Genomic DNA, 26547 nt, shown 5'->3' with positions numbered 1-26547 from the left:
TGAATGTTCACACTGTATGTGTCAAACAAAAGAACACTTTGCACGTCTATCAGATGAGACAGGTGCATCGGAGAGGGACGGATTGACCAAAAAGCTTTAAAAGGACTCCCGCACACTTTCTGACTTGCAATATCACTTTTATTTGCAGGCCAGCAATTTGGCTCAAATGAGTAGCACTCTTAAATAGGGGAGTGATTGTAAGTCAGCAACCAATCACATTCCCCATGTGCAAAAAACAACCACTTAACTATTTGACATACTGCAATATACAAGAAAGAGTAGAAAAATGAAACACATCATATAATAACAATTATAAATGTATCCCCAAGAATGCCTCCAGTGAATGGGTACTTAGAGGGTAAACCACATCCCCCAAAAATATAGAAATAGCAAAAAAGTGTAGAAATAGTACATTCTCAAAGCTTCAGGTTGCATTAATAAATGAGCCATCAGGGGTCCATTTACATTGTGAGTTAGGAACAATGTCAGTAAATGAAGAGAACATACATATACATACAACAAGACACTCAGCCCCTGTAGATTGTTCTGGCTATTAACCCTTTAAAACACCAAAGACATACAATTACACAAACTTACTGATCAAGACAGTGGTAGACCAGCAGCTCCTGTGTTCAGCGAGGTAAAAATTGCAATTTTTATCAACGGAGTCTGGTTTTGAAGAGAGCATAAGTAAGTTTCACTTTTAATTCAGTTCCCCGTCAAATCGATATATTGCCCAGCCCTAATTAAAAAAGCTAAATTAATAGAGTTGTTCTGCTAAAATTATATATAAATGACCAACTGGCTGCAGTCCTAAAACCTCACAGGCTACAAGTTTCAAAAATATCTCCAATAAAAACAATTCTCTTTCCAGCATTGATGCTTAAAAGATAAAGTTCCTCCTGATGGTGCTGCAGGATGAAAGGCCAAAAGAGTCACTGAGAGGTTTATTGCCAACACTCAGAAAAGAAATCATAGCAACCTGCCTATTAACTATGAGTATTTTCTGGAAATAGCCTGATGAAGGCACTGGAGGAGGCTTTGGAGGTCAAAAACATTAAGATATAACATCTGGGGACTATGAATATGTACAGCAGATGTCATGGACTGCAGCCATTGCTGTTCGAGATACCTTGTCATTTACCAAAATGTCATTAGAGCCTCTGCCAGCAGACGGATGAAAGCAGCCCAATACTTGACACACTGGCCTTCTGTTTGCTCTGTCGCTGTAATTTGCACTTCAGTGTTTTCAAAAGTAAATATATTTCTACCAGAGGAGGTGAATTTGGCCGACTCATCCAACATGTTGCATAAACATGTGTATAAAGACTCTCTATTTCCTTCATCCTAATCCCCACAGCATCAATAACCGCAGCAGACTGTCTGCTTCTGTACAGCGTGTCTGAGTCCGTCCAGCTCCTTGTTTCTCAATGTCTCTGTGGCGAAAATAAAAGCTTCGGTTGCTCAACTTGAATTCTGGCTCAATTCTGGTCGAATTATGAGGGGGGGGGGCAAATGCCTGGGATTTCCTGAGGACAAGCGGAGGAGGGTTTGTAGGGAGGGGGTCAAGTACCACCACCATGACTCCCCCCAGCCGTCAATAATTGCCTAAAGTAATTGGATGGAAGTTTGTGTTTTTCTTTGAGCAGAGAGTGGAAAGAGAGAGAGAGGGGGAGGGCGATTCCTCACCCCCGAGCCATGCATCTTTTGTGGTGGGTGGATGGAGAGTTTTCAGTGACTGGGCAGAGATCAGACTGGCTCAGTGCCAGACAGACAGAGAGAGGGAGGGTGCAAATACTACCACTAATAAGCTCAGTTATAAAGATTATTTATACGGAACGTAACTGCAACGTGATTTACAACCTGAAATGTGATATTCTGATATGTTGTGTTAATGAAAGCCAGACAAACAAAACATCGAAATGTGATTACAGAGCACTGAAATGGATAAAGTTAGGTTAAAACTTTTTAGTGAGTTTTCTGTATAAATCGACCTGTGAAAGCTGAACACCTTAAGAGGACCAGCTGCAACTCTGCAGCCTTGTCCCGTCATGCAAAGCAGCAAACTTTGTCCCATACCTTTTTTCACTAAAATAAGCAGGTCTGTACAGGTTTTTAAACACAGGAAATTCTGCTAAAAATAGGCAGTAGATTTCTTTCCCATTGCCAGTGCGGTAGAAAATGTTACAGGTGTTTTTATGTCCTGTCCACCCTGCTGTCCGTCCTTTTGTCCTTCTGTCCGTCCACTCAGCCACCTGTACCATTTCCTGTAAATGCGATATCTCAAGAAAACCTTGAAGGAATTTCTTCAAATTTGGCACAAATGTCCACTTGGACTTGAAGATGAAATGATTAGATTTTGGGGGTAATAGTTCAAATGTCAAGGTCATTGTGATCTCATGAACTTGATATTTCAAAAGCGCCTTGAGATTTTTTTCACACTTGGGCCAAACATCCACGTCAACTCGAGGATGAACGAATTAGAATTCAAGGCCACTGTGACATGCCCACTTTGAGACTAACTGCCGATCGTATCGATCGACATGGACGTAAACTGCAACGAGTTTGTTGAGACTACATTCTTGTCTGACACAGAGTCCAAGGTGACTGACTCACTCAAAAAGGAGTGAAAATTAGCATGTCCAGCCAGGTGTCACGTTTTGATCACTGCCAATCGGAGGAGCTGATAAATATCCGTAACCACTGCAGAGACATTTGTCTCAGTAATAAATGATAATTATATCCTTTTCCATTAAAGACAAAAGCAACATGGTGAGTGTTAATGTTCTCCAGACTCATCATGGCAACAACAAATGCAATGTTGAAGAACTTATAATTCTATTTTTGTTTTGTCAATGGTGAACTATTATTGAAATATTCAGTGTGCTTACTTTGGGTTTCACCTCCACATAAAGTGGCAGATATCCAGGCTTAACTGCTCTGCTTGATTGTTATTATATAACTGATCACCTGGACATGTGTTTCTTGTCCTGTTGGACATGATGGCGTGTTTCCCGTCTCAGCTCTTACTTTGTGAGTACAATGTTATTATGACAGATAGAAGTGATGGTAAAAGCTATGATGAAAACCAGTAAACTCAAGTAATCCTTTAACAAGTGAAATGTTAGATGAAATGTGAGGGAAATAAAAACAACAGGAGCTTGAGCAATTGAAAGAAAATTTGGCATCTCACCAAAAATGCCTTTTTTTCTGCTGGTTTTAAAAGAGCCCAGTGTCTGAGCTGCCCTCAGGTGTTTTCGGACAGTCTTTCATGTCATTTGGTGTTTGAAGTTTTTGCTTTAGAGCAGATTGTATACATCAGTGTTAAAGTACAGGCAGCGTTGAAATCCATATTAGTCCCTCCCTCAACGCCACATGTTCTAGCCTTAGCTCACCCTGCCTCCCCTCATTAAACGACACATATAGGTCTGTAAAAAGCCTTAATTGATGACTACTGCTGCCGTGTTTGTAGGTCAGGGATGTTGTAAAGCAGACACGACTTGTGTTATAAACTGAGGCCACTCTGTGTGTAAAAAAAGAGACAGAGATGAAGGAGCGAGGAGGCAGAGAGGCTATAAACTGGGCCTAATAGGACCCTCCTCTGCAGGAGAGTTTGAAAAACAAGGAGCCGTGAAACAGCCAGTGGTGCGAGGCAGAACCTCACTGTGTCATTAACGCTCCTCCTCCGTCCATCTTTCTTTCCATCGCTCCGTCAATTTCTTTTTTATTGCCTTGCACTGCTCAGCCTCATCCCTGCTCCCCGCCTTCACAGCTTTCCCCTCTTCTCTCCATCTTTCCGAGCACCTCTCCAGCTACTGGACCGTGTCGCCAGGTGCCCCACACGAAAATGAGACATTTACAGAGCAGGATAAAGCAGAGCAGAAACACCTCAAAGGGTAACCTGGACCCTATTTTTCCATGTTTTTGTGTCTAAGTGACTAATGCGAACAACAACTTTAAAATTAGTCCAGTATTGAGCGAGAACGCTGCACTGTAACCACTAAGGGCATGTTTTCCTCGTTTATTTGCTTTCACTATAAGTGCTTGTTTTTGCCACTGACAGGCTCAGGTTATTATTCTAAGTTTCTGACATTATGGAAAGGATCCCCACAGAGATAGACCTTTTTATTAATAAGTAAGATCCTTCTAGTTCAACCAGAAACAGCCCAGAAACCGCTCCCACGTACCAGACTCCATGTAAATATACAGTTATTTTATCCCGGTAAAACACACTTTATTCAAAGTCGATAGAAAGAAAACAAAATTCACAAAACCGACTTGGTTTGTCTTTCCGCTGTGGTGACAATAACCAACTCTAGAGTGGTTGAAATAAAAGATGTGAAAATATGCTGGCTCTATACACAATAAAATTGTAATAAAAACGTAATTTTACTGTGCATAATTGCCCCATTTCAGCCTTTTAAATGACTGAGATTACCTTTTAAATTCATTCTGATCTGATTCCTATCTTAAGGACTTATCAGCGACATGGTAGAGACGCAACACAAACTCTTAGCACAGATATGCCAGCTGTTGTGTATTCCTGACTGTTTATATCTGTAGCTGAAAGCTCTTGGTAACCTTTTTTTTGGTAATAAATCAGTCTTCTGTGATCTGTGATATCCTTAAACACTGCAAAAAAAAGATATTCAGTTTAAGACAATACAAAATCATCAAGTAACTCACATTTAAGGGACTAAAATCATTGTTTTGTCTAGTTTTTTGCTACATTTATTAAACAGTTTTTCAAAATTGTTGCTTTCAGTTGCTACTATAACCAGAAATATTATGGATATTAGAATAGACCCTGATAATCCCCTGATTGTTTTTGTAAAACCAATTACTGTGGGTAATTTGCATTAATATTTGTAAGTCTGTGATAAAGTTTGTTTATTAGTTTTTCATTAAAGATAATCTATGATTCTTTATAAAAACAAATTTAATTGCAGGATAACATATGCAACACTGCATAAAGAATTTATAAACAAATAAAAATCAATAATGAATCCCTTGTGAACTGACACTCTTGCCAAAAATGATAAGCTTTTTTTAAGTCGTGATCTTGTGTTCCACCAACTTCACCCACTGATGACAAAGTGCAATCTGTTTGGAGGCAAAAAATGTCTCTGCTTTGACTCTTTGCACTTAAAATATTTTTACTTCTTTGTGCTTCCATCTCTCTCTCACACTTAATTTAAAGTGACAAATGTGCCCTTGGGAGTTTAAGGTGGAACGACTTTCTCCTTTAGCATGTTAAGTGCTTTTCTCGAGCTTCTTTTTCAAGGCCTTTGCCCTTCTTCAAATCCAACATGTTTGTCCCTTTCTGTGACCCTCATCCGTCTCTGGATATTTTCACCGACCCTCTTCAGTGCTCGTTCAGTGCCCGCCTACTTCCTTTCACTTTCTGATCTTCCCATTTGTGTGAGTGTGTGTGTGTCAGTGTGTGTGTGTGTGAGCTGTGGAGTGAAATCTCTTCAGTTTGGTGGGAGGTGGTGAAGAGGGACACACGCTACGTTAAAGGTCACAGGCTAAGGATGAAGGAAGTCAGCAGCTGCCAGCTTTCTGGAAGAGAAACATCTGTCTCTTTTTCTTTTTCTCTCGCTCTTTGACCAACCAATCAGCTCCTGTTCTGACACAACGGCTTCTTCAACTCTAGAAAGTTGTTGTGTGTCAGTCTAAATATTTTGTTCATGACTAAGTTTTTGTCTGCGTTGGTATGTGATGGCGTTTGGGCGTGGAGAGTTGGAAGGACAACAGAGGCAGAGAGACACCAAAGTGTTTTCAGTTTGTTTGTGACTCTCATTCAGAGCAGCATCTACTTTATGTGCACACAACACATAAACAAATATACATAAAGAAACACATCAGTGATACATGGGTCAGGGTTTTTTAAAGCCGACCCGGCCTGTTATGAGAACCAATCCGCCACACCCAACCCGCAAACCGGAATAACCATCACCAATAACAATCTACTTGCTGTTTGCTATTTAGTATGTCATTTCCAGTAAAAATCACAATATGTTTTCTTTTTTGTAAGACATTTTGGGGTTTTTTTTGGCCTTTATTGGATAGGACAGAGAGTAAGTAGGGGAGAGAGGGGACGACATGCAGCAGAGGGCCAAGGCTGGAGTCGAACCTGCGACTGCTGTAGCAAGGACTCAGCCTCTGTAGAAGAGGCGCCTACTCTATCCACTAAGCCACCGCCTCCCAAAAACATTTGTTTTCTGTTTTAAAAAATTACAAATGTAGGAAGACACCCTTCTTATAAGTGGTTACATCTTAAGTTTGGTCCCAAATGCACAGCTGATAACCTACATGGTTTGTTTACATGAACACAGCTGATAAATAGAGTGGTATGTTTACATGACGTAACAGATGAGCACGAATTCAGAGTGGACAGAGTCACTTGCTTGCTGTTAGGACACAGCACAAGGCCTACATATTTAAATATGTCGGAGTTCAACAGATTTTCGTGGTTAAAAATCGAATAACAGAAAGTCTAGTTCTGATGCACATACTGTGCATCATGCTGCACATACTGGATTGGCCTGTGTCTTGTCAGTGAGTCTGTTTAGCAAAAAACATCCCTGAACTCAGAATCCCAAAAGAAAACACCAATTCTGAGGCTACTGTGGGAGCGGTGGAGTGTGTGGTGGATTAGTGTGTGCATACGAGCATGTGTGTGCATGTGGTTTTTGCCCATGCATGCACTGTATGTGTGCATGTTGTCTAACCCTTCAAATCACATCAGGAAGTGTGAAAACACAAATTTGTAAAAACACAGTGACGTAACAATTAAAAAGGAAATGAAAGCAGGCCCTTTATGTTATGCTGTCCCAAGTGTACTGAGATCATACCACAGACTTTTATCACAACATTTCTCATCTGTAATCATGCACACCAAACCAGGGACCAACCTGTGTTTGTACAGTTGTTTAGCGGTTTGCCTCGCTCTCCCATTGAAACCCAGCGTTCCCGGAGTCTGTAATAAGCGAGCAGGACAGTGTCCCTGTCCTTGGGAATCCATAAGAGGTATCTAGCAATTGTGGTGAAGTCATTCTCCCTCGGGAATCGGATTGAATAATAAGCAGGCAAACATCGATGGAACAGCCACTGAACTTCCTCAGTTTCCTCTCCAAAGACTGCCTTGCATCACATCGCAGAAGTTTCACATTCTCCTGATCAGCGGAGGTCTGTTTCCCCCCCAGATGGAGGCTGTGTAGGTGGACAGCTGTGCAGCAGCCACATCCCACCCCCCCACCCTCATTTTTCCCTCCACACTCCAGCTGGAGAGCAGACCAGACTTCAGTGAAAGTCTGTCGATGTGATTTAGAGCATCCTGTCATTCCAGGGAGATGGGATTCCCAAACTTTTTTTGCTACAGGTGACCCATGCATTGAGGTTGGAAAATTCTTGTGACCCTTATTGTCGCAAACACAGACACATCTTGGGTTCAGTCTTTGATTCTGTTACAGCAAAATGCATCTCCAAAAAGAGCAGAAACCAGGTGACAGCTGTCGGTAGGCTGGCTCTGTGATTTCTCTCAGTGGATTTTCAGTCTGAAACCTGCTGCTGAAAGCTTCCTGGTTCATAAGAGATAGCTGAAATAGTATTTTTTTTTTTTTTTTTAAAGCTGGAAAGGTTCCAGTGTCATGCTCGGGGACACTTCAACAGGGAGGAATTTTCCTATTTAGAGTGCATCATGTTTGGCACTCCTTCACTATGTGTTTTGCCTGATATCAGCCAGAGCTGTGAACTTGTTACACTCTTTTTCCATCTTCAGTCTGACACTGATCCACTCTAAAGCCCTTTTCCCACTGCACAAAAAACTCCAAGGTCCAATGTTACAAGCGGCATTCAGTCCTGGGATAAATTACTCTGCAGTCTTCACAAGTATTTATCGGCTCCAGCTCTGGTAGGCTTTCATTGGCAGTGATGGAAATACAACTCACCAGGTCAACACACTAATTTTTTCCCCAACTCCAGCGCATTGTAATGACAGGCCACCAGAAATTACCGTCCATCTCCGCCCAAGCAGCGCTCGATCATTGTTCGAAGTTATTCTGCACTGTGTTTGAAAGAGAGACTTATTAAGCAAGACACACTCTTTTCACTGGCTTCCTTGCTGCTTTCTGTTGTTTTGCCATCAGTCCATGATGTAGAACATGAAAAAAACAGTAAAAAATTAGCTAGCTTCTTGAATTTGGGTAGGCATACAATTCCTCAGAAGAGGTGCTTGGTAGGAGAGGACCCTACCACCTATTGATTTTTTGTTTTTGGAATAGCCATGAGATTGGCCTTTTGGGATTTCAGGGTCCAAGCAGGGAAAATGAGGAGTGACAAGGGGTGATAGTCACTTGATGTACAGGAATTTGCCGTTGCCATATGTCATTGGTGATGCTACACACACATGGTCACGTCTTGGTACAACAGGACCTCACAGACTCAACTTCACTCTTCTTCATGAGGTCATGAGTTTTGAAGCATGGGAAACTGCCATATGGAGCAATGTAAACGTAATTGTGAATGGTAGACAGATGCTAGTGCTTTCATGTTATGGTGGCTTGTCACTGAGGCAACCATAAGTGAATGGTGGGTGGAAGGGGGGGTCCAGATGAATTCTGCGTGAGATGCATATAGTCTGCTGGCTCAGAATTAATGTCTATGCAGCTGAGCAACAGTTTCTTCATGTCTCTGTCAGGTCTTGGCGTGTACGTGTGTCTGTTTTTCTGGGCTAGACTATACATTTTAATTGTCCATTTCCATTGTCTATTTATGCACCTCAAGTGTGCAGGGAAGTCTCGGTTAGGAGTGGAAAGTGTCTTTGCATGTGAACATTGTTTTCTCAGTGAAATACCCTGGAATTTAAGGCCCAACTTAACAACATTTCTCGTGTGAGAGGGCCTTCGACCACAAGCGGCCCGGCCTCTGTCCAGATTTAGCAGCCCATTCGCAATAATGCTGGACTTCCACGGACTCTGTTGTTTGGCTTTGAAGACAACAGACAGACAGAATTGGGTCACGGCATCGTGATCATTATAGAACCACAAAGAAATATTTACCGTCTGCTTTGCACATAATTCCCATAATGTTAGCTACTCATTGTGTCAGCAACAGTTATTTTCCCCAAATCTAAAAGTTGTCTGTTGTTGGGTGTAGAAAGAAGAGTGCTTTAAATGGCAGATTGATGTAGGATAAGGTAATTGACTACCTGGTCATATGATTGGTTAAGTTCTTTGACTGACCATCATGCTCATTTTCAGATGTGTTTGTATTTGGAGTTTTTACTAGACCATGCTTACATTATTTAATGGTCAAAACCCACTTTATTCTCCTCATGCTGTTTGTGCTGGAACACCTGTATTCACCTTTTGTCTGAAAAAGCTTTTTAGCGCCTATCTCTTTGAGTCCCCCTTCTGAAAAAGCACAGCACAATGCTCTGATTGGTCAGTGCTTTCATGTCCTCCACATTTGGAGCTTTAAAATCAGGCAGAGACCAATTCTTTAAGTTTCTGTCTTTCTGAAGGCCATTCCAAGTTGGTGAAGAAAAGCACTTAAATTTAAGATAACACAAACAATTATACAACAAAACATAGTCCATAAGCCTGCATACCTAAGCTGTGCAGGGAGTGCAAGTTAAAATAGGAAAAACAATAAAACAACAGTGGTATGAAGTTGTTAAAAAAGGTGTCCAAAGACAACACATCTTTCTGCTAATTTGACCAGCTTACCCCCTTTTTGTGTTATAACCTTCACTTATCAGCTAGTCATAAGTGGCCTCTTCAAATGGACTTATGTATTAGGTTTACCTTGTGAAAAGATCAGTGTTTCCACACTATTAGCAGCCAAATAATACCTTTTCTACAAACATTTTTTATCTAAAAATATGCTGACATACAAGCAGCCATACTTTCATGAAATGGTCTAAAATTGGAAAAATTGTAGTTTGAATCTACTGTGTGATTAAAGAATAAGTCAACAAGATCTGACCAGATGTTAAATATTACTTGAAACCATGCTGACTTGCAAAATTTGCCGATTTTGTGGTTTAAGATTATTTTAAGTGGAATATACTGTATGTATAATCAAGTTTTTTTAAAGTCCATTCTCCCTGATATAAATTATAAGGGGTTTATGTTCAAGATAACATGTGGGGTTCAGTGTGTGTATGAGGACTGTATGAATAGGCATGTGTGTTTGCAAAGCATGTGTTTGTGGATTTCGTTGGACTAAGCAGAATATGTCCCTCTCAGATGAAACCTCTCTCTCTGTTTGTGATTGTGGCTGAGGAGGCAGATGTTCTCTCTCTCCCTCTGGATCTCCTTTCATCGTTTCCGTCCCAGTCTGTTTTTAGGCCTGGCTAATCGAACACAGCCTCCCCCCGGAGACTCGTGAGATTCTCGTGTGATAGTAACTTTGGCTCCCGGGCCGAACATGTCTGCCAGTTTAAATGACTTAGTTCATATTAGCAAAAAGGACTTTAACAGATGAACTGGCCTGTGCTCGAGGTTGTTGTTGTCTCTTCCTTTTTGACTCCCTGTTTAATCTTGAGAACATGTATTCTAACTTTTTATGTTTCGGATGCAAAAAACAACAAGTTGTTAACTCTTATTTTAGTGGAAGTTATTGGGCAATTTTACACAGATCTCATAATACTGTTGCAACAGAGACCCTTCATAATGCCGCTTGGGATGTCTGCGTTCTGAAAGCGATGTGCTAGGCGGAACATGAAACACGACGGCGCTGGCGACTTGTGTGACATGCAATATACACATCATCAGCACTTTCTAAACAATGACGATGGCAAAACATGTCAATAGCAATCATTTATCATCTCTGTTATATAACAGCTGCTCTCGTCCTCTGCTCCGAGGGTGCTGCCGGACCTCATTTGCTCCCTAATTTGCGGACATTCTCCGTAGCTGTTCCTCATCTTTGAGTTAGCTGCTAACTAGTGCCAGCTGCTTTTTGTTTTCTTTCTCAAATCTTTTTATGGATTTTAAACCATTGTTAGGACATTGAGCAAGGGCATGTCTGTAAATGGCAAAGTAAACCGGTCTCTGATTGACGTTCACGGCATACAACAAGAATATGAAATAAACCAGTTCTGTTAACTCATTCCCTAATGTCCCGTATACACATATCCCGCCCACCCTCATTCCACATCCTTCCCACTGGTTACAGAAACGCCAACTGTTTTTTAAATCTCACAAGATTGGGTCGAACACATAATTTGTTGTCAAAACATCACCACTGTCCCATTCTGCCAACTCAAACTTTTTACACAATCGTCGTTTTGACACACTTACGTCTTAACCTGCCGGCTTACAGATGAAGAACTCTTTTCCCTCATTCTGAGATTTTCATAAAGAACGGCAAAAGAGCACGAAATTCCTGCCTTCAGCAGGCAGTTTAAAACAGATTACGATCTCTGCTCCCAACTTAAAGTCGAAACAACAAAAGCCCCAGTTCTGTATTTGTGACAGGGTAGCTTTTATGCTGAGACTTGAGATTGTGCTTTTAATAGTTTTTGGAAAACAGTGGAGGTCTGTGGCACCGATGATTCATCACCCATTTATCAAACTTTGGCTTCTGCACACGGGCAAGGATCAATTTGCTATTGATTTCAGTCTTTTTCTGGGATTTGTTGACAAAAAGGACATTGCCAAGCGTATCCTTTTAAAGGGAGGCAGAGCTGACGTCAGGTCGGTGGTTGAGGGAGTCAGAGGCGGCAGCCAGTTTGCAGAAATGATAAAAGAGAAATGCTTTGTTGGAAAATCAGACATCCACTTTGATAAGTCTGTTTATCTATTCTCCCTCCTCCTCTCAGAAATGATTATTTGGCCTGTTCACAACTTGCCTTATTAAAGTAATATTTCACTCTGAAGTTTAAGTTTTTTTTTGGTGATTTTTAATTATTTTTATTGGCTTTTTTGTTCATTTAAAATAAATAGAAAAAACATTCACAAATCCCATTCCTCATAGCAAAATCTCAGTAAAGAGGAAAACTTAAACAAATATGTATCAATTATAGACAAATAAATAAATAAATAATTATATTAATATGAAGAAGAATTTATAAATAAATACATTGCAATAATAACAAAAATAACAATAATAATAATAATTTTTAAAAAAACAGCATTGTTTGGATACAAACCTAAATAAGTTTTAACACAAAATCAAGTAAATACAATTCGGTGACTAAATTAAAAAATCAGGAATTTAGATAACAGTCTTAATCATATTTTCTTTACTAACCATGTACTCTAGCTGTACTATAAGTAAAAAGATAACTAAGAGTAATGACGATAGAACCTATGTATCTAAACACTGGCATCTACACAAGTTGCAGATTTTTACTTCAAAAACCTTTTCAGAAGGACGTTGCAAGAATCGGAAAGTTTGATGTTTTGATCCATCATTTAGCTTCGTTATTAGTTATTAGGATTGCTCAAATATTGCTCTAACTTTAAACAAATAGCTTCTGATCATCGGCGCTGGCTCTTTCCGTTCTTTAGATCATTACTGCGTACAGTAGTTCTCTTTGACCAGCTGCTGTCCCTCCATACGCTTCCAGCCAGTCGAGACACAGCAGGCTCTTTCTGTTTTATGGTCATCTGGCCCGCTGACGGTCCACTTCCTCTCTAAATGAAGGGTACAGTGCAGCCGAGTTAACTCCGCAGCCATAGGCGGTAACTAGACAGGACCCAAAACGAGACGATTGGCTGCCGCGTAACTCAGACCAGCGCGGGGTCCAAACACAATTAGTTTCAGTATGGGGTCTGACTTTTGGCTCGAGTTATGGAGCAATGATACATTTTAAAGGGAATTTACACGGATTTCTCCACATTTACCTTCCAGCTTTTCCTCTTTATTTCAGATTCATGGCCGCTCGTTCTTTCATCATTTATCCCTTCCTGTCCATCCCTCCCTCCGTCCCGTTTCCCGCAGCCAGAAGCCATGTCTGCTCCCTCTAAACTGTGTGTGTGGGTGTGTGTGTTTGTGCGACCATGCATCTGTCTGTGTACATTTCTACCTGCCAGCACATGCAACCTGCCAGGAACTGAAATGTTATATTTTTTGCGATACAGTGTTTCCACTGTCGCGCTCCGGGTGAATTATTATTCACATTAAAAATAACTAGGTTTCCTGTAAACCTTAAAATGAAGCTGTAAAACAGATTCCTGAGGACTTGAACAGAGGGGACACTTTTAGCTGTCGGTCCCGCTTATGCAAGATCCCTCCTCTGAGTTTAAAGGACGCATGACGGAGACGTTGCTGCTTTTGTTATCAAATGAAAACTGCAGGCCGACGCACTGTCTGCACCAGAACAGGTATACCACATGGCTTCTCTGCCTCTGTGTGTGTGTGTGTGTGTGTGTGTGTGTGTGTGTGTGTGTGTGTGTGTGTGTGTGTGTGTGTGTGTGTGTGTGTGTGTGTGTGTGTGTGTGTGTGTGTGTGTGTGTGTGTGTGTTTGATGTGGGTTACTGGGTGCATTTTAGAGCCAGCAGCCAGTGCTTGCTTTACAGTTGGTTAACATCTTCTGGCTGACCTGCTGCAGGGTTTCAGCTGAAAGAGAGGGGGGGGGGGCGCTGGCATTGGTTCAGCAGTGGAAATTCACACCTGGCCTCTGGCTTAGCGGCCAGTAAATGAGTTGTGAAGAATATTAGTACTGTGGATTTTCTGTTGCGCCCACCGTACAGAACACCTTGTAATTAATACAGTTTACTTAAACTTAATGTCATAAACAGGAGACCTCTAAACTGATGCCAATAAAGACTAAAATATAAAGCCATATTATAATTTTTATGTACTGAATAGTCGCAAAGCTCATAACTAGTCTTGCTGCAAGGTCTTTAAGGAATCCCACGTGGATACTAGTTTTTCTGCATATTTTATTTATTCATGAAAAGTGTTTAAATGATGTGCGTGGGTGTGGGTTGAGAGAGTTTATGATTTTCTCATTTAAAGAGCACAACACCAAATTAAACCGTCTGCAAAGCTGTCTGAAACTCTCTCCGTAGCCTGTTTTGATTTGGAAACTGCTGTAGTCAATACTCTCGGTTTGTTTTTCCAACTGATGCAAACAACATTTGGATTTACTCGAGTATGACGTGAGTGACACTGCAGCGCCCAACTGTAATCTGTTAACAAACTCACTTTTTGTGATACATATGTAATACAATTCGGTCTAATTCTATGTAATTTTGTGGTTTAGCAGTTAAGCAATGGTTGCAGTCTGGAGTCATAAGACTTTTTTTTTGTTTGTCTCAGGCAAAATTTGTTCAATTTATTTAAAAGTATAACCCTGGTTTAACCTACACAAGACGATGTGCATTGGGTGGTATTCTTATTATACGTTGAAGGCCCATGTGGGGTGTATAGAATGACTATATTGCAAGTTCAAACTTTCAACTTTTTATTTTTTTTGTATTTATATGAACTTAAGAGCATTTCGTTTGTTTTTAGCCTACAGTGAATAAACCGCAATGTTTATCAATGCCACGGTAACAGCAAAAAAAAACATCTGCTACTTCAAAATAAAAGCACCAGTGGTTCTGATTGATTTATTTAATAACAAGACTTTATTTCAATTTATTGTAGCAGTATTATTATAACAGTATTTTAATTAACTTTTTTATACAGTTTTATTTTTAAAAACTTTATTATACAATAGTCACTACTGTATTTAACTTTATTGCAACTGTAGTTCATTTAATAATTTTGTGAAGTCTCGTTTCAGTCGGATTGTGAAAACAGCTGCTTACAGCACTTTCTTACCCAAAAACAGCTGACTGGCAGCGGATGAGAAATATAGTGCCAAAGGAAAAGGCTGCATGACAGCGAGGTAAAGCGGAGAAAACACTCTAAATATAGCGTCCACTCAGACTAATATTGATTTTTTTTACGTCGGCCTTTTTTAAAGTGGCAAAAATATGTTTTGATATCATCCCCTGTGGGGTGCGTGCCCTGTCTTTTACAAACTGGGAGTGCTGACTGCTCCTGTATGTAATACACTAACTATACATAAGTATCTCATACAGCCCCCAAAAATCCTGAACTATCCCTTTAACAGCTATAGCTAACTCATCAACAGCAGCAGCTCAGCAGTAGCTTATTATACTGCCTCACATGGCTCTCTATCAAGTTTTTGTTAAAAAAAAAAAACTGTTTTCAGCTTGTGACAAACTACAACACCAAACTAGAGACTGGAAAAGCCACCCTGGGCTCCAGGAAACCACAATGTGCGTTCCTAATTACCATCTGTCATCCCATACAAACATAAGTCATTTTTTAGTAATTCCTGAGACGTTTATCTAAACTTAAACTCAAAGACCGTGGACGTGATGTTGGTGTGAATCATTTGTAGCAGCAGACATCACAGATATGGAGGCTGTAATGCGTTTGTGCTGTTTGAGAAGCTTCCTTTAAAGTGGTTTGGATACACAGGAAAAAAAAAAAATTGCTTTGACTTTGGGGAACAACTGATAAAGGTTTTTCCCTGCGAAATGCGTCAGTAATCGCTGTGAATTATGGGAATTACCAGCACAGAAAATTGCTTGTGTGAAACAACCCGTATAATGGCTGATAAGAGCTTGTTGTCTCTGGTAATAACATAATTCAAATAAGCATAATCTGAATTTTGGAGCTAATTCAAAGGGGTTAATCTAAAAATATCAGACATATGAGATCACTGGGTATCAGTTAATTACATTACGTCACCGAAAATATTACAGTGAGTCACAGGTTTAATCAGTGAATCTGTCATTTATGAGCAATCCCATGTGAAAGTAACCTTTAAACCCCGATAAAAACCACGTGATGGATTCAGTCGTTTGTTTTCACTCCTCTGTGATGCACTGAGACGAAGCTGATTGATGGCGAACGAGAGGATGTTGGTTGACCTTCGTGTGACCTCTGCTGTTTCATCTTTACAGCATGTCCTCTGATCGGACTCAGGTGATGCTAATAGGAAACATGTTTTATTATGTCTGTGTGTCTGTCAGCGTGCGTGTGCAGGTGATCAAAAGGCTTTTTCTAATAGAGCCCATGTGTGCTGACATGCGGACCGTAACTGCTTTTAGATGCTCATAAACCTTTCTTTGATTGTTGCATTTCTTTGTAAAAAAAAGTAAAATGTTTGGTGCCATATGACAGTTTCCCCTGCTTGGAATAATTAAGAACTGGACTTGTCTTTTTTACCTAGCCAGATCATTGTGTCATTTCTGCCACATTTTCCGCCACAACATGTCCAGACATGAATATGATCAAAGTATCCTCATAAATCTGTTTTACAGTTTCAGTCACAAAGAATTTTTTTCTTAGCTCTTCTCGCATTAGCTAGACAGTTTTTCATTTCAGCCTAATTTTCTTTTATACATGTCCATCATCCAATCTTTCCATGCATCTGTCTCTTTGTGTATTTTTCTTTGTGTGTGACATTTTAACTGCAGTGTTTCTGCTCTCCTCTCCTCCTTCCAGCGTGTCCACCCGGCACCTATAAACCAGAGGGAACTCCGGGAGGCCTGAGCACTTGCCTGTCCTGCCCCGACTCGCAGCACACCTCCCAGCCAGGCAGCACCTCCATCAATGACTGCGCCTGCAAGCCGGGCTATCAGCCAATAGGCATGACCTGCCAAGGTGAGAGGAACTGATCTGTTAACTATAATCAACTACACTAGATTTAACCTGATGGCTCTTAATCCCGGATGCTTGTGTGCTCATGCAGAAAATAACTTTTGACACCTTTATAAAGTCAGTTTTATAAAGGCAGATGAGTGATTCAACTTGATGCCTGCTCATAAAAGCTTTTTTTATTTGTTACTTTGACTGTCATGCAAGGCTTTTTAACGACAAAATTTCCCCCCTACATTAAGAAAGTGATGTTGACCAAATAATGTTAGCAGACCACACAATGAAAAATACCATAAATTAAAGAGAAGGTTCACCCCAAAATCAATAATATGTATTTTTCCTTTAACCTGTAGTGCTTTTAATCAGTAATGAATGAAGTACCTGAAAGCCATACTTGAGTATAAGTACAGATATCTTACCAGAAAGTGACTTTGGTAGAAGTTTATTTGAATATTTCTGCAGCATTAGTCATAAAGTATCTGATTATTACTGTACTTAAATATCACCAGTAGTATTATGGTATGAATTGTGATGCAGTAGTATTGAGAGTAAAACTATAAGTAAATGCTGTTAAAAAAACAAAACAAAAAAAACAATTTGGAGAATTAGAAGCTATATTTGTTCATAACATACACTACCTAAATAACGAAGCATACATTACATGTGGAAGACAAACTGGGTCTTTTTTTTTTTTTTACAACTTAAAAGTTTTAAAGAACAGAATTTTGCACAATAAATCAATATTACGTACACTGAAAATCACTGTATTTTATTTCTCCATCTCCTGGTTGGCCTTCATTATAAGAGTATGTAAAATATGTTAATTCCACTACAGAGGAGACTTGATGATCACTAAAAGTAGGTAGGAAAAAAAGACGATATATTGATATTGGTACCAGTTATCGGTGAAATGATTAACATATCAGCATATTGCATATCATCAAAAAATAGAACATTGTGCATTCCTAAATTATTAGTGTTTGTGTATTTAACTGGCCCCTGGCCTCCTGGTATTTTGCTAAAGTGGCCCCCGGGAAAAGCAAGTTGAGTATCTATGCTTTAGCTCTTAATATCACCCAACAAATCAGTCAGTCAAGCTGGAAATGGTGTAATTTTCAGGCCACATGAGTTTGTTATGATCGGGCAAACTACGTAAAGCTTTTAACACATGAATAAACTCATTTCATAAAGTAAGAAAGGAAAGCATTTATGATCAATAAGGGGACTGGACAAGGATAATGTAAACTGTTAGGGTTGTAAATGTCATGATGCATGAAGACAAATCAGCTGGAACAGAAACACAGTATTCCACAGAAGTATGAGGTTTGTACTGCAGCACACTGAATCTGCTTCCAGAAATGTCAGTGGCCCTCCCTTTCCTTGAAGGGCGAGCCAGTGATTTCCACACCGCAGTTCATCTGAAAACAACAGTGTTCATTAATCATCAGTTTCGTGGACTGCGTTGTGCTTTCTCTTCCTCCCTCTGTGTAGATCGGGGAGGTGATGTTTGACAACCTGTAATTTTCTGCTTTCGCGCTTTCTTATCCTTTTTGTCAGCAACATCAACTTTCCACTGTCAGTGTTTCCCCCAGCACGCTTTCGGTGTGTGTGTGTGTGTTTGTTTTTGGATGTCTTTTTGTGTTAGCTACAATATGAAATTCAATATGATTCGCAAAAATATTCTCTCCTCTCCTCACAGTGGTGTATTGTCCAGCACTGACTCCTCCAGAAAACGGCTTCTTTGTTCAAAATGTATGTAACAACCATTTCGATGCGGCCTGTGGTGTGCGATGCCAGCCAGATTTTGACCTCCAGGGAACCAGCATCAGGCTGTGCCAGGCTGACGGCACCTGGTCAGGGACACCTGCCAGCTGCACAGGTGAGGAGGGGGCCGGTCTGATGTATTTTGATAAGATAGAAATGACTATCATTTACAATATCAAATAATGTGCCACTTATTTCTCAGTTAAACCTTTGAAACCTGCATCGACATCAGTTTCTTGCGTTACGTTCGGACGTCTTTCACAAGCTTTTAAATCTGAGCAATTGGTTTGATTCATTTTGAAAACAAGGCTAAAAAGGCAATGAGCAACTTGGCAAGCGATGTCCTGAAAATTGCAGGGAATTAGGAACTGAAAAGTAGTTAGAAAAAATAAAATGAAAATAAAAAACATGCAGGAGCTGCAAGACTTCATAAATGAGTGGAATATTTACTTGTGGAAATACAGCAGGCAGCCCTGCAGAAGCATCAACAGCACTGCCAAAGTGAACACCACAAGGGTGACACACTGCAGTTTTGCAAAGTTGCCATCACGCACTGCTCATGCAGCCAGTGTGTTCTTGTCTACCCCTGCAGCTTATTCAAAAATTACATTTTTGTCAGAGAAAGTACAGTACCTAAAACTGAATTCAGGTACAGGTACAGGTACGGGCATCGGCTCAAACGTGAACAGAACCAAACCCTGGTCTAAATAAGGTATAACGGCATTGTTATATACATTGTTCCAACTCCAGTTATAGCCAGATATTTCCTCCTAGTAAATATTACTCAAGTGACTTACTTTTTACATTGTGCATCTGATTTTACAGATGCACACTTTATATTCTCTGCTATAATGTATACACTGTCTGACAACATAATGCTCCCAGCTACACAGTAATTACACTCACACAATGCAAGCTGAAACAATGCATGCTCGTCTGATTGATCCCAGCAGGTTCCTACACACACACACACACACACACACACACACGTCTCATATGAATCCTCATTAAACTACGAGACGTTCATCAAAGCCTCTCTGATGTCTGCAAAGCTTCATAAACATTTATGTCACAATTAATCGACACATGAACATAAAGGATATGAGCTGATCTGCTGCACAGACTACAAGCGAGAGTGAGAGAGAGTCTGTGTGTGGCGTCCTCGTGTAAAGATTTCTTGCCGTGTATTGAGATCATATGTGTTTAGACTGAGCATGGAATCAACATTTACTGGGAGGCTACTGCTCGCTGCCAGGCCAGATGTTGAGAGGAAGAAAGGTAGGAGACGAGAGCGAGAGTTCACGGAGGAGAGACTGAAAGGAAGAAAGGGTACGAGAAAAAGAAAAGACAAGAGCGCGTGGGAGTTCAAGAGGGGAAAGACGGAAAGGAAGAGGGATTTTGAGAGGTCAAGAGATTAATGAGGAAAATGCCACTTTTGCCAAAAGACGGCAACAAGCGTGACTCACGGAAATACCAAGCCCCTGAATATTCAAGGGTGTGTGTTGGAGATTTATAGCAGTGGCTTTTGGGTATATATTTTCTGAGTGTGTGTGCATATGTCTGCTTGTATGTGTTACACTCAGTCTAGTTTTCGCCACATACTGTAGGACCTCCCAGCTAGTTAAGCCCTGAGGGAGGGGGTCTCCTCTGAACCCGCCTGTCTGTCTATGGGTGGTGGTGATGAGAAATAACACCCTACACACCCTCCTCTAGACCTCAGCATAACTCAGAGCAGGCAGACGTGAAGATTTTTTCTTTATTTCATGGGGACTTTTGGGTTAAATGATATGTCCTAAGTTGTAGACGACGATGATAACAGTGCTGTACGTTCCTGCAGCTGATTTAATGTTTTCTCCTTCTGTTGTGATTTATATACAGTACCTGTGTTTGTAAGTTACACTCCATATTAAGCATTCAAATACATTTCTAAATAATTTAGTCATATTGGCAAAGATGGGACAAGTATATTTTTTCAATTTCAAATGTTTACTGCGACATTTTTATAGGCGTCGAAATTGGCTAACAAATCATAAAAATAAGTTTAAAATGTTTTTACATCCTTGTCTGCTGCTTTTAAATCACCTGCTCTCGCTTTAAAACTTTTTAAGTGTTTTTTTACACTTTCTAGCAAACCAATTAGCTTCCTTCTCTGTCGCTGTTTCAATTATATTCAGCTAATTACTGGAGATGCAGGATATGGATTTTTTTCAGTCGATAAAAAAAAAAAAAACAATGGTCACCTGTTTCACATGGCCGGTAGTCGGCTTGGGGTTGATGTAATATTTCATTCCTTCCATAAATAGTGACAATAATACAAAGCCAGACTGCTTTCACTGACTTAACAGGCTTTGTATTATTGTCACTATTTATGAGCTTTAATTTCATTATCAGAATACTACACAATAATATAAATTTTGTGTTATTGAATGGTAATTTGTCAGCCTGATCTACTGTATATTGTGCATCACTACTAATTACACTATAAGAAAACAAAAGGTAAAAATGAATAAACCAGATGAGATATGACATAGATCCAGTGAAATATTGCAATATATATATTTGTTTTTCTGTTTCTGTGGGTTTGGATTCTCAAGTTAATTTTTTTCAACCCGCAGTTCGCTCCTGCCCGCCGCTCTCTCGGCCCCAACACGGCTTCCTGAGGTGCAACGATGGCGGCGCCTCCTTCAGGGCCGAGTGTCAGGTGGGCTGTGAGCGAGGCTACAGGCTAGACGGAGACTCCAGACTCAGCTGCCAGGCCAATTCGCAATGGAGTGGACCCCAACCTCGGTGTGTGGGTAAGCTTTCATCATCCCAAACCTCTTATCTTACCATGTGTGTTACTGTGTTATGACGGAGAAAACCTGGTTCGTGGTGTCATGAGGTGCTTTTTCTTTCACTCTCTACAACATCTGCCAACAGACCAGAACACGCTCTTACTTTCATGAGCCGTGTGGTAATTTTTTTATTTGTATATTTGTCCTTGTGGTAATTCTCTTCCTGCATCCTAAAGACCGACATTATGAAAGAGATGTCTGTAAAACTGTTGACCTCAAACTGCAAACAAGCTCAATTGCGACTTTATATTATAAATTTTTGATCAATTGAGGTCTAATATTTCTTTAAAAAATTCCTTTAGGAACACTACTGTGGATATTAAGTGGGCCCCATACTGCAGATGTAAACCCGTAAGCTAGAAACTTTGATACCTTGAACGGCCTCCACTGGGATCCAGTATCCATGTCTGACAGTACATCCATGCACATGTAGCAGCATGGAGTCTGCTCTGCATTTCTGCCACTCTGGATTTGATTTTGTTGTTATGTGTCGTGTTGTGAGTGACACAAAAGACAATTTGAAATCCTATTTGAGTGGCTGGACTGAAACAGTCTGTAGAAATCTGATTGGAATCACGTTTTAAACCACCTTTAAATGTGGTTATATCTACATTTGAATGTTTATGTGGCTTAAAATGTGGCTTGAATCTACATTTGAATCTTGTTTTTGCTGTCTAGACTTTTTAAATTCAATCTGCTTTTAATCCAAACAAGACTTTAGAAAGCTGAAGAGGAAATGAAGCAAAGTTGCATCTTCATTGAGACATACTGTAGCTGTTAATTTGCTTGTATAGTAAAGTGAGACATGACCTGTTTTGACCTATCAATCATTTTTACAATGCACTGTTTATTGTTTTTGGTGACAAATCCTTTAATAGCTTATTCATACCAGGTTTTTGTGATATACTGTATATACACAGCACATATAGCACATGTGGCCATTTTGGCATCATTGTCATAGAAATCTCCCAGGAGACGCTGGGTCACAGTTCAATCCCAGTTTAATTCACTTTACTTCTGTCCTCGTGGAGGGAATTCGTCTTTCTCAACCACCAGTTTATTTGTTTTCGTTTAGTTCTTCATCCAAAGTCTTGCGGTTCCCTCGTCTGTGGTGTTAAATTAGATTTCTTTATTTGGTTATTCAATTTGCATTATTTCCTATGATAAATCACTCGGCCCTGCGTTCACTCCAACACACACAATAGATCTCTGCAGCAGTACATCTTTCTTATATCCTGACTGCATTTAACTGTAAGATCATAATATTATCTGTTTAGCTTTTTCGCTGAGTGAGTCCTGTCCAGCTGAAAAAGCACAAAGACAATTTATCAAATGAGCGACTCTGAAAAAACACACGATCTGGGTATTTCTATGTAAAAACATGTGGTTTTACACACATATGTAAACACACATGGGAACATACAGTCATACATGCACAGTGGTTTAACATATGGTGCATATTTGCAAAGAGAGGAAGATACATCTGCTTTCTCACAGCACAACTACACATGCACAAAGAGTTACCCACACACTTCAGAACTGATAGTTAAGTTAAAATAGTTGCACACACTCATGCCCGCCACAGAGAGCGCCCAGGTCAGGCTCACCAACACACAAAAAAGGGACAGTGTGAGAGTGCGTGGCCGCAAACCTCCGGCCCGCACTGACTCACTTCCAGCCAACCAGCTAGCTGTTCTATTTAAAAAAATTCCGGAAAGCTCTCTCCGTTTATCGATAACTACCACCTCTCCCCCCTCTGCTCTGACTGTTTGTTTGTCCGTCACCACTCGTGGACAAGATGTTCAGATCCTTTACTTAAGTAAAAGTACTAATACCACTGTGAAAATACTCTGTTACAAGTAAAAGTCCTGCATTGAAATGGTGCTTAAGTAAAAGTAAGTAAAAGCAAGAAAATTTACTTAAAGTATTAAAAGTAAAAGTACCCAATGCATATCTAAATAACTATGCTAAAAAAATATATATAAAAAAATCTCCAAAAGTAAAAAGGATAAACATTGAAAAAACACCCCAAAGCTCAAATTATTTAAAAAAAAGAGACAGAAAAAACATTTAAAAAAAACCCAAATTACAAACAAATATAACTCCCCTAAAACACAAAATCATTAAAGAAAATATAAAGAGACTTGTTTATTAAAATAGTTGGAAATACATTTTCTGTGAATCACCCGATTAATCAAATAATTGTTGCAGTTTGGTATCTTAATTTATAACAAAACATACTTTTTTATTTAAAAAATGTAAAATTAATTTGTGAAATAACTAAAGCAGATAAATGTAGTGAAGTAACAAGTACAATATTTCCTTCTAAAATGTTGTGGCATCAAAGTATAAAGTAACATGAAAAGTTGATACTCAAATAAAGTACAAGTACCTCAAATTCATACTTAAGTGCAGTACTTGAGTAAAAGTACTTAGTTCCACCACTGTCCGTCACAGACTCTCGTTACCTCTTTAACACAGCTAACAGGGCTCTGCGGGCATGCCGTCGCAGCTGAGCGGTTTGTTTTAGTGTTTGTTTGCACTGTGGTGAAACAGGATCGCCTCGGCTGCCCCGAGAGGATGCAGAGATATTTTCATCTGATTGAAATCTCCCGTGTTGAATCTCCCTCTCAGTGAGCTCTCCCTTTATAGCTCCTTCAGCTGAAGCCAGTGAAACAGGAGTTAGAGAGCGAGAGAGAATGAGATCTATCCATCATCAAGTGAAAGCCACACTGGCCTGCATCCCAAAAATGCATAAAAAGGCCTCCAGTGTAGGAGTCCTGTGGTTAGGGCTTTCTTAGGTTGATTTCCGACCAAATGTTTGTTGTTTTTGTGCCAGATTTTGATAGACAGCCTCTGAAAATAGCTTCATTGTTGGCATTTATGGTGGAGCTCGCTGAAAGTAAGATTTTATCGCGTTCAGGAAACACAGGAAATCATTATCTTGGAAGAGATTTATTTGCTTTTTCTGTTTTGTCTTTTCTGCTCACAAAGGCTGTATCTTCTAAAACTCAATAGATTCGTTTTTTTTCCTGCAGCAGGCCTAATTTAATCATTGCATAATAAATTGCAGTTCGGAACAGTGCTTTTGATCATTTTGACAATGAGTTTTGCTCTGCAGATGTTTTTCCAGGAAAAAATTAAACTGCATCAGATATTTATCTCTTTCTTCTTCCTCTCTCTTCTGCAGAGGTGCGCTGTCCTCCCATCACACCCCTGAAGAACATCCTGCTGTCGCCCCCTGCCTGCGGGAAGAGGGTGGCGTCGCCGGGCTCCGCCTGCCTCCTCACCTGTCGCCAAGGTTACACTCTCCAGGGAAACAGGAAGGCGGTGTGCATGGGCTCTGGGAACTGGACTGCTAATGTCTATAAAGCCGTCTGTAAAGGTAACGTACTCTGTCTGTGTGTGTGTGTGTGTGTGTGTGTGTGTGTGTTCATCTTTTCACTTGTTCAGTCTTAAGGTCAGAGGTCAGCTGTGACGGCTGTAAATTGGTTCTAGGGTGTAGAGATACATTGAGGTCAAAGGTCAAGACTTGGGCACGTGTAGGTCAGATACAGGAGTTTAGGTTCGGATTTCTCAACAGTTAGATTGGTAATTTATTTGGGGTATGTCTAAAACCTAGAACATAAAAACTATTTTTATCTTTAAAGCTTCATTCTGTGATTTTGCTGGTTTAAGTCAACTGGCCTGTTTATTTTGGAGAGGAAGAGACCTCTGCAGATAATTCTGCTCTCAGTAAAAACCTCCTGAAAAATGAAGGAATTATAACCAGGAGACGTTTCAGCTGGTTGCAATCTGCAGTCCTCACCACTAGATGCCAATAAATCCCCCAAATCTAACGAACTGAACCTTTAAAGTTCATCATAATGAAAAATGTGCATATACTTTCCTAAAGGTACACTATGCAGGATCATCCTTTTACAGCAATGTATAGACTCATACAAAAGTATTCCCTCTAAATTGTCATGTTTAACCCCCTAGAGGTGTTTCGCTGTGTATATTTACATCTTATTCATATTTGTAAAAGTGATATTGCGATTGTTTTGACAGATATTGTGATTTTATTGAGACTGATAATTATTTAATTTAATTATCACAAAAAGGAAAATTCATAAAAAATCTTTTTGGGTCTTTTGTAACAAACAAACATGTTCCCCTGCATCTGGAATATGATTTCATAGACCGAGGCATCTCTTTAGCACCACCATGCTTCATTTTTACTGGATATTGTGACAAATTTGACCTTTATCAAAAACTTGCAGCTCCTTCCAATTGTGCAGCCTTACTTGCCATTTGGCTGGTGGACGAAAAAGTAAATTTTGCATGTAACTATCAGCAAGGAAGCAAATAATCATACATCTGAAAATGTTGAACATTTCTTTCTGCAGTCTAAGCTTGACCCAATCAATTCAGTTCTCTTGCTGTGAAAAATTCAATAAATAAATGGAAAAAAACATCTTGATTGATAGTTATAGCCTCATTTGACTGTAGCTGTCAGCCAGGTTTCCCTCCGTAGGTAGTTTGTAAGTTCATTATAGCTCACTGACACCACAGTTAATTTTACAGGCTTATGCTGAAAGACACTTGTGGATTTATTCAAGTCAGAAAGAGAGGGTTTTTAAAGCAGAAAAGGAAAGCTACAGAATTTGTGGAGACAGAAAGATATAAAAAGAAAACAGCAGGAAACTTGGAGGGAGAACTTTTTTCCATTCTCTGTTCCCCCCCTCTCTGCATTTTCCTCCGCTTTGTGAATGGTGAGAATGGCGCTAACCCCGTTTTGAAGCAGGCCTCGGGTCACTAACTCAAACCATACCATGTCCGAGCTCTCACGTCTCTCCCCTCCGCTCCGACTGAGCTGGAGATCATTATAATCGGCTGCAGCCCTCCAGATGCCTTGCAGGTGAAACAGGTGGTGCGGAGCAGCTCTGCCCAGCCTCCCCTCCGCATGTCCTCAATCCCCTCATTTCCTCTCGGTGAAAGTTTGCTAATGAAGGAGCTGCTGTCGTTAAGGAGAGGAAGAGGTGCCATAAAGATGAAAACGAATGGAGAGGCAGAGCGAACAGGGAGGTGAGAGGGGAGGATGAGTCATCTGTAGGTGTTTTATAATGGGCCAGTGGAGAGAAGATGAGTTTTTTTCTGATCCCCTCAGGCACAAATGGGCTGAAGTAAAGGGCGAGATATTGAAAAGAAAATGAAGATGACACAGAAGAAAGATGGAGTGCTGCAATATAGATGCCACATTTTGAGGAGATCAAGAAAAAGAAAGTTATTACGGAGTTGAAAGTGCTCTTTGTGAGCTTCTGGCTCCCTT

The 26547-nt window shown here is 40.1% G+C and overlaps 1 protein-coding gene across 3 annotated transcripts in view; it reads left to right on the top strand.

The window, feature by feature from the left end:
• svep1 (sushi, von Willebrand factor type A, EGF and pentraxin domain containing 1) overlaps positions 1-26547 on the top strand; it is a 118082-nt gene that overhangs the window by 44194 nt on the left and 47341 nt on the right. For all 3 annotated transcript variants that reach the window (XM_088073940.1, XM_042511964.2, XM_042511963.2), the window contains 4 exons: positions 16486-16644; positions 18338-18517; positions 21018-21197; positions 24427-24621. In XM_088073940.1, the coding sequence (XP_087930066.1) occupies positions 16486-16644; positions 18338-18517; positions 21018-21197; positions 24427-24621 (714 nt within the window). The remainder of the gene's footprint in view (positions 1-16485; positions 16645-18337; positions 18518-21017; positions 21198-24426; positions 24622-26547) is intronic.

The sequence above is a fragment of the Plectropomus leopardus genome, chromosome 23 (genome assembly GCF_026936395.1).
Source record: "Plectropomus leopardus strain MGB_pleo_1.0 chromosome 23, ASM2693639v1, whole genome shotgun sequence".
NCBI lineage: Eukaryota > Metazoa > Chordata > Actinopteri > Perciformes > Serranidae > Plectropomus > Plectropomus leopardus.
Note: the sequence above shows the minus strand (reverse complement) of the source record. Positions and strands in the feature narration are given on the sequence as shown.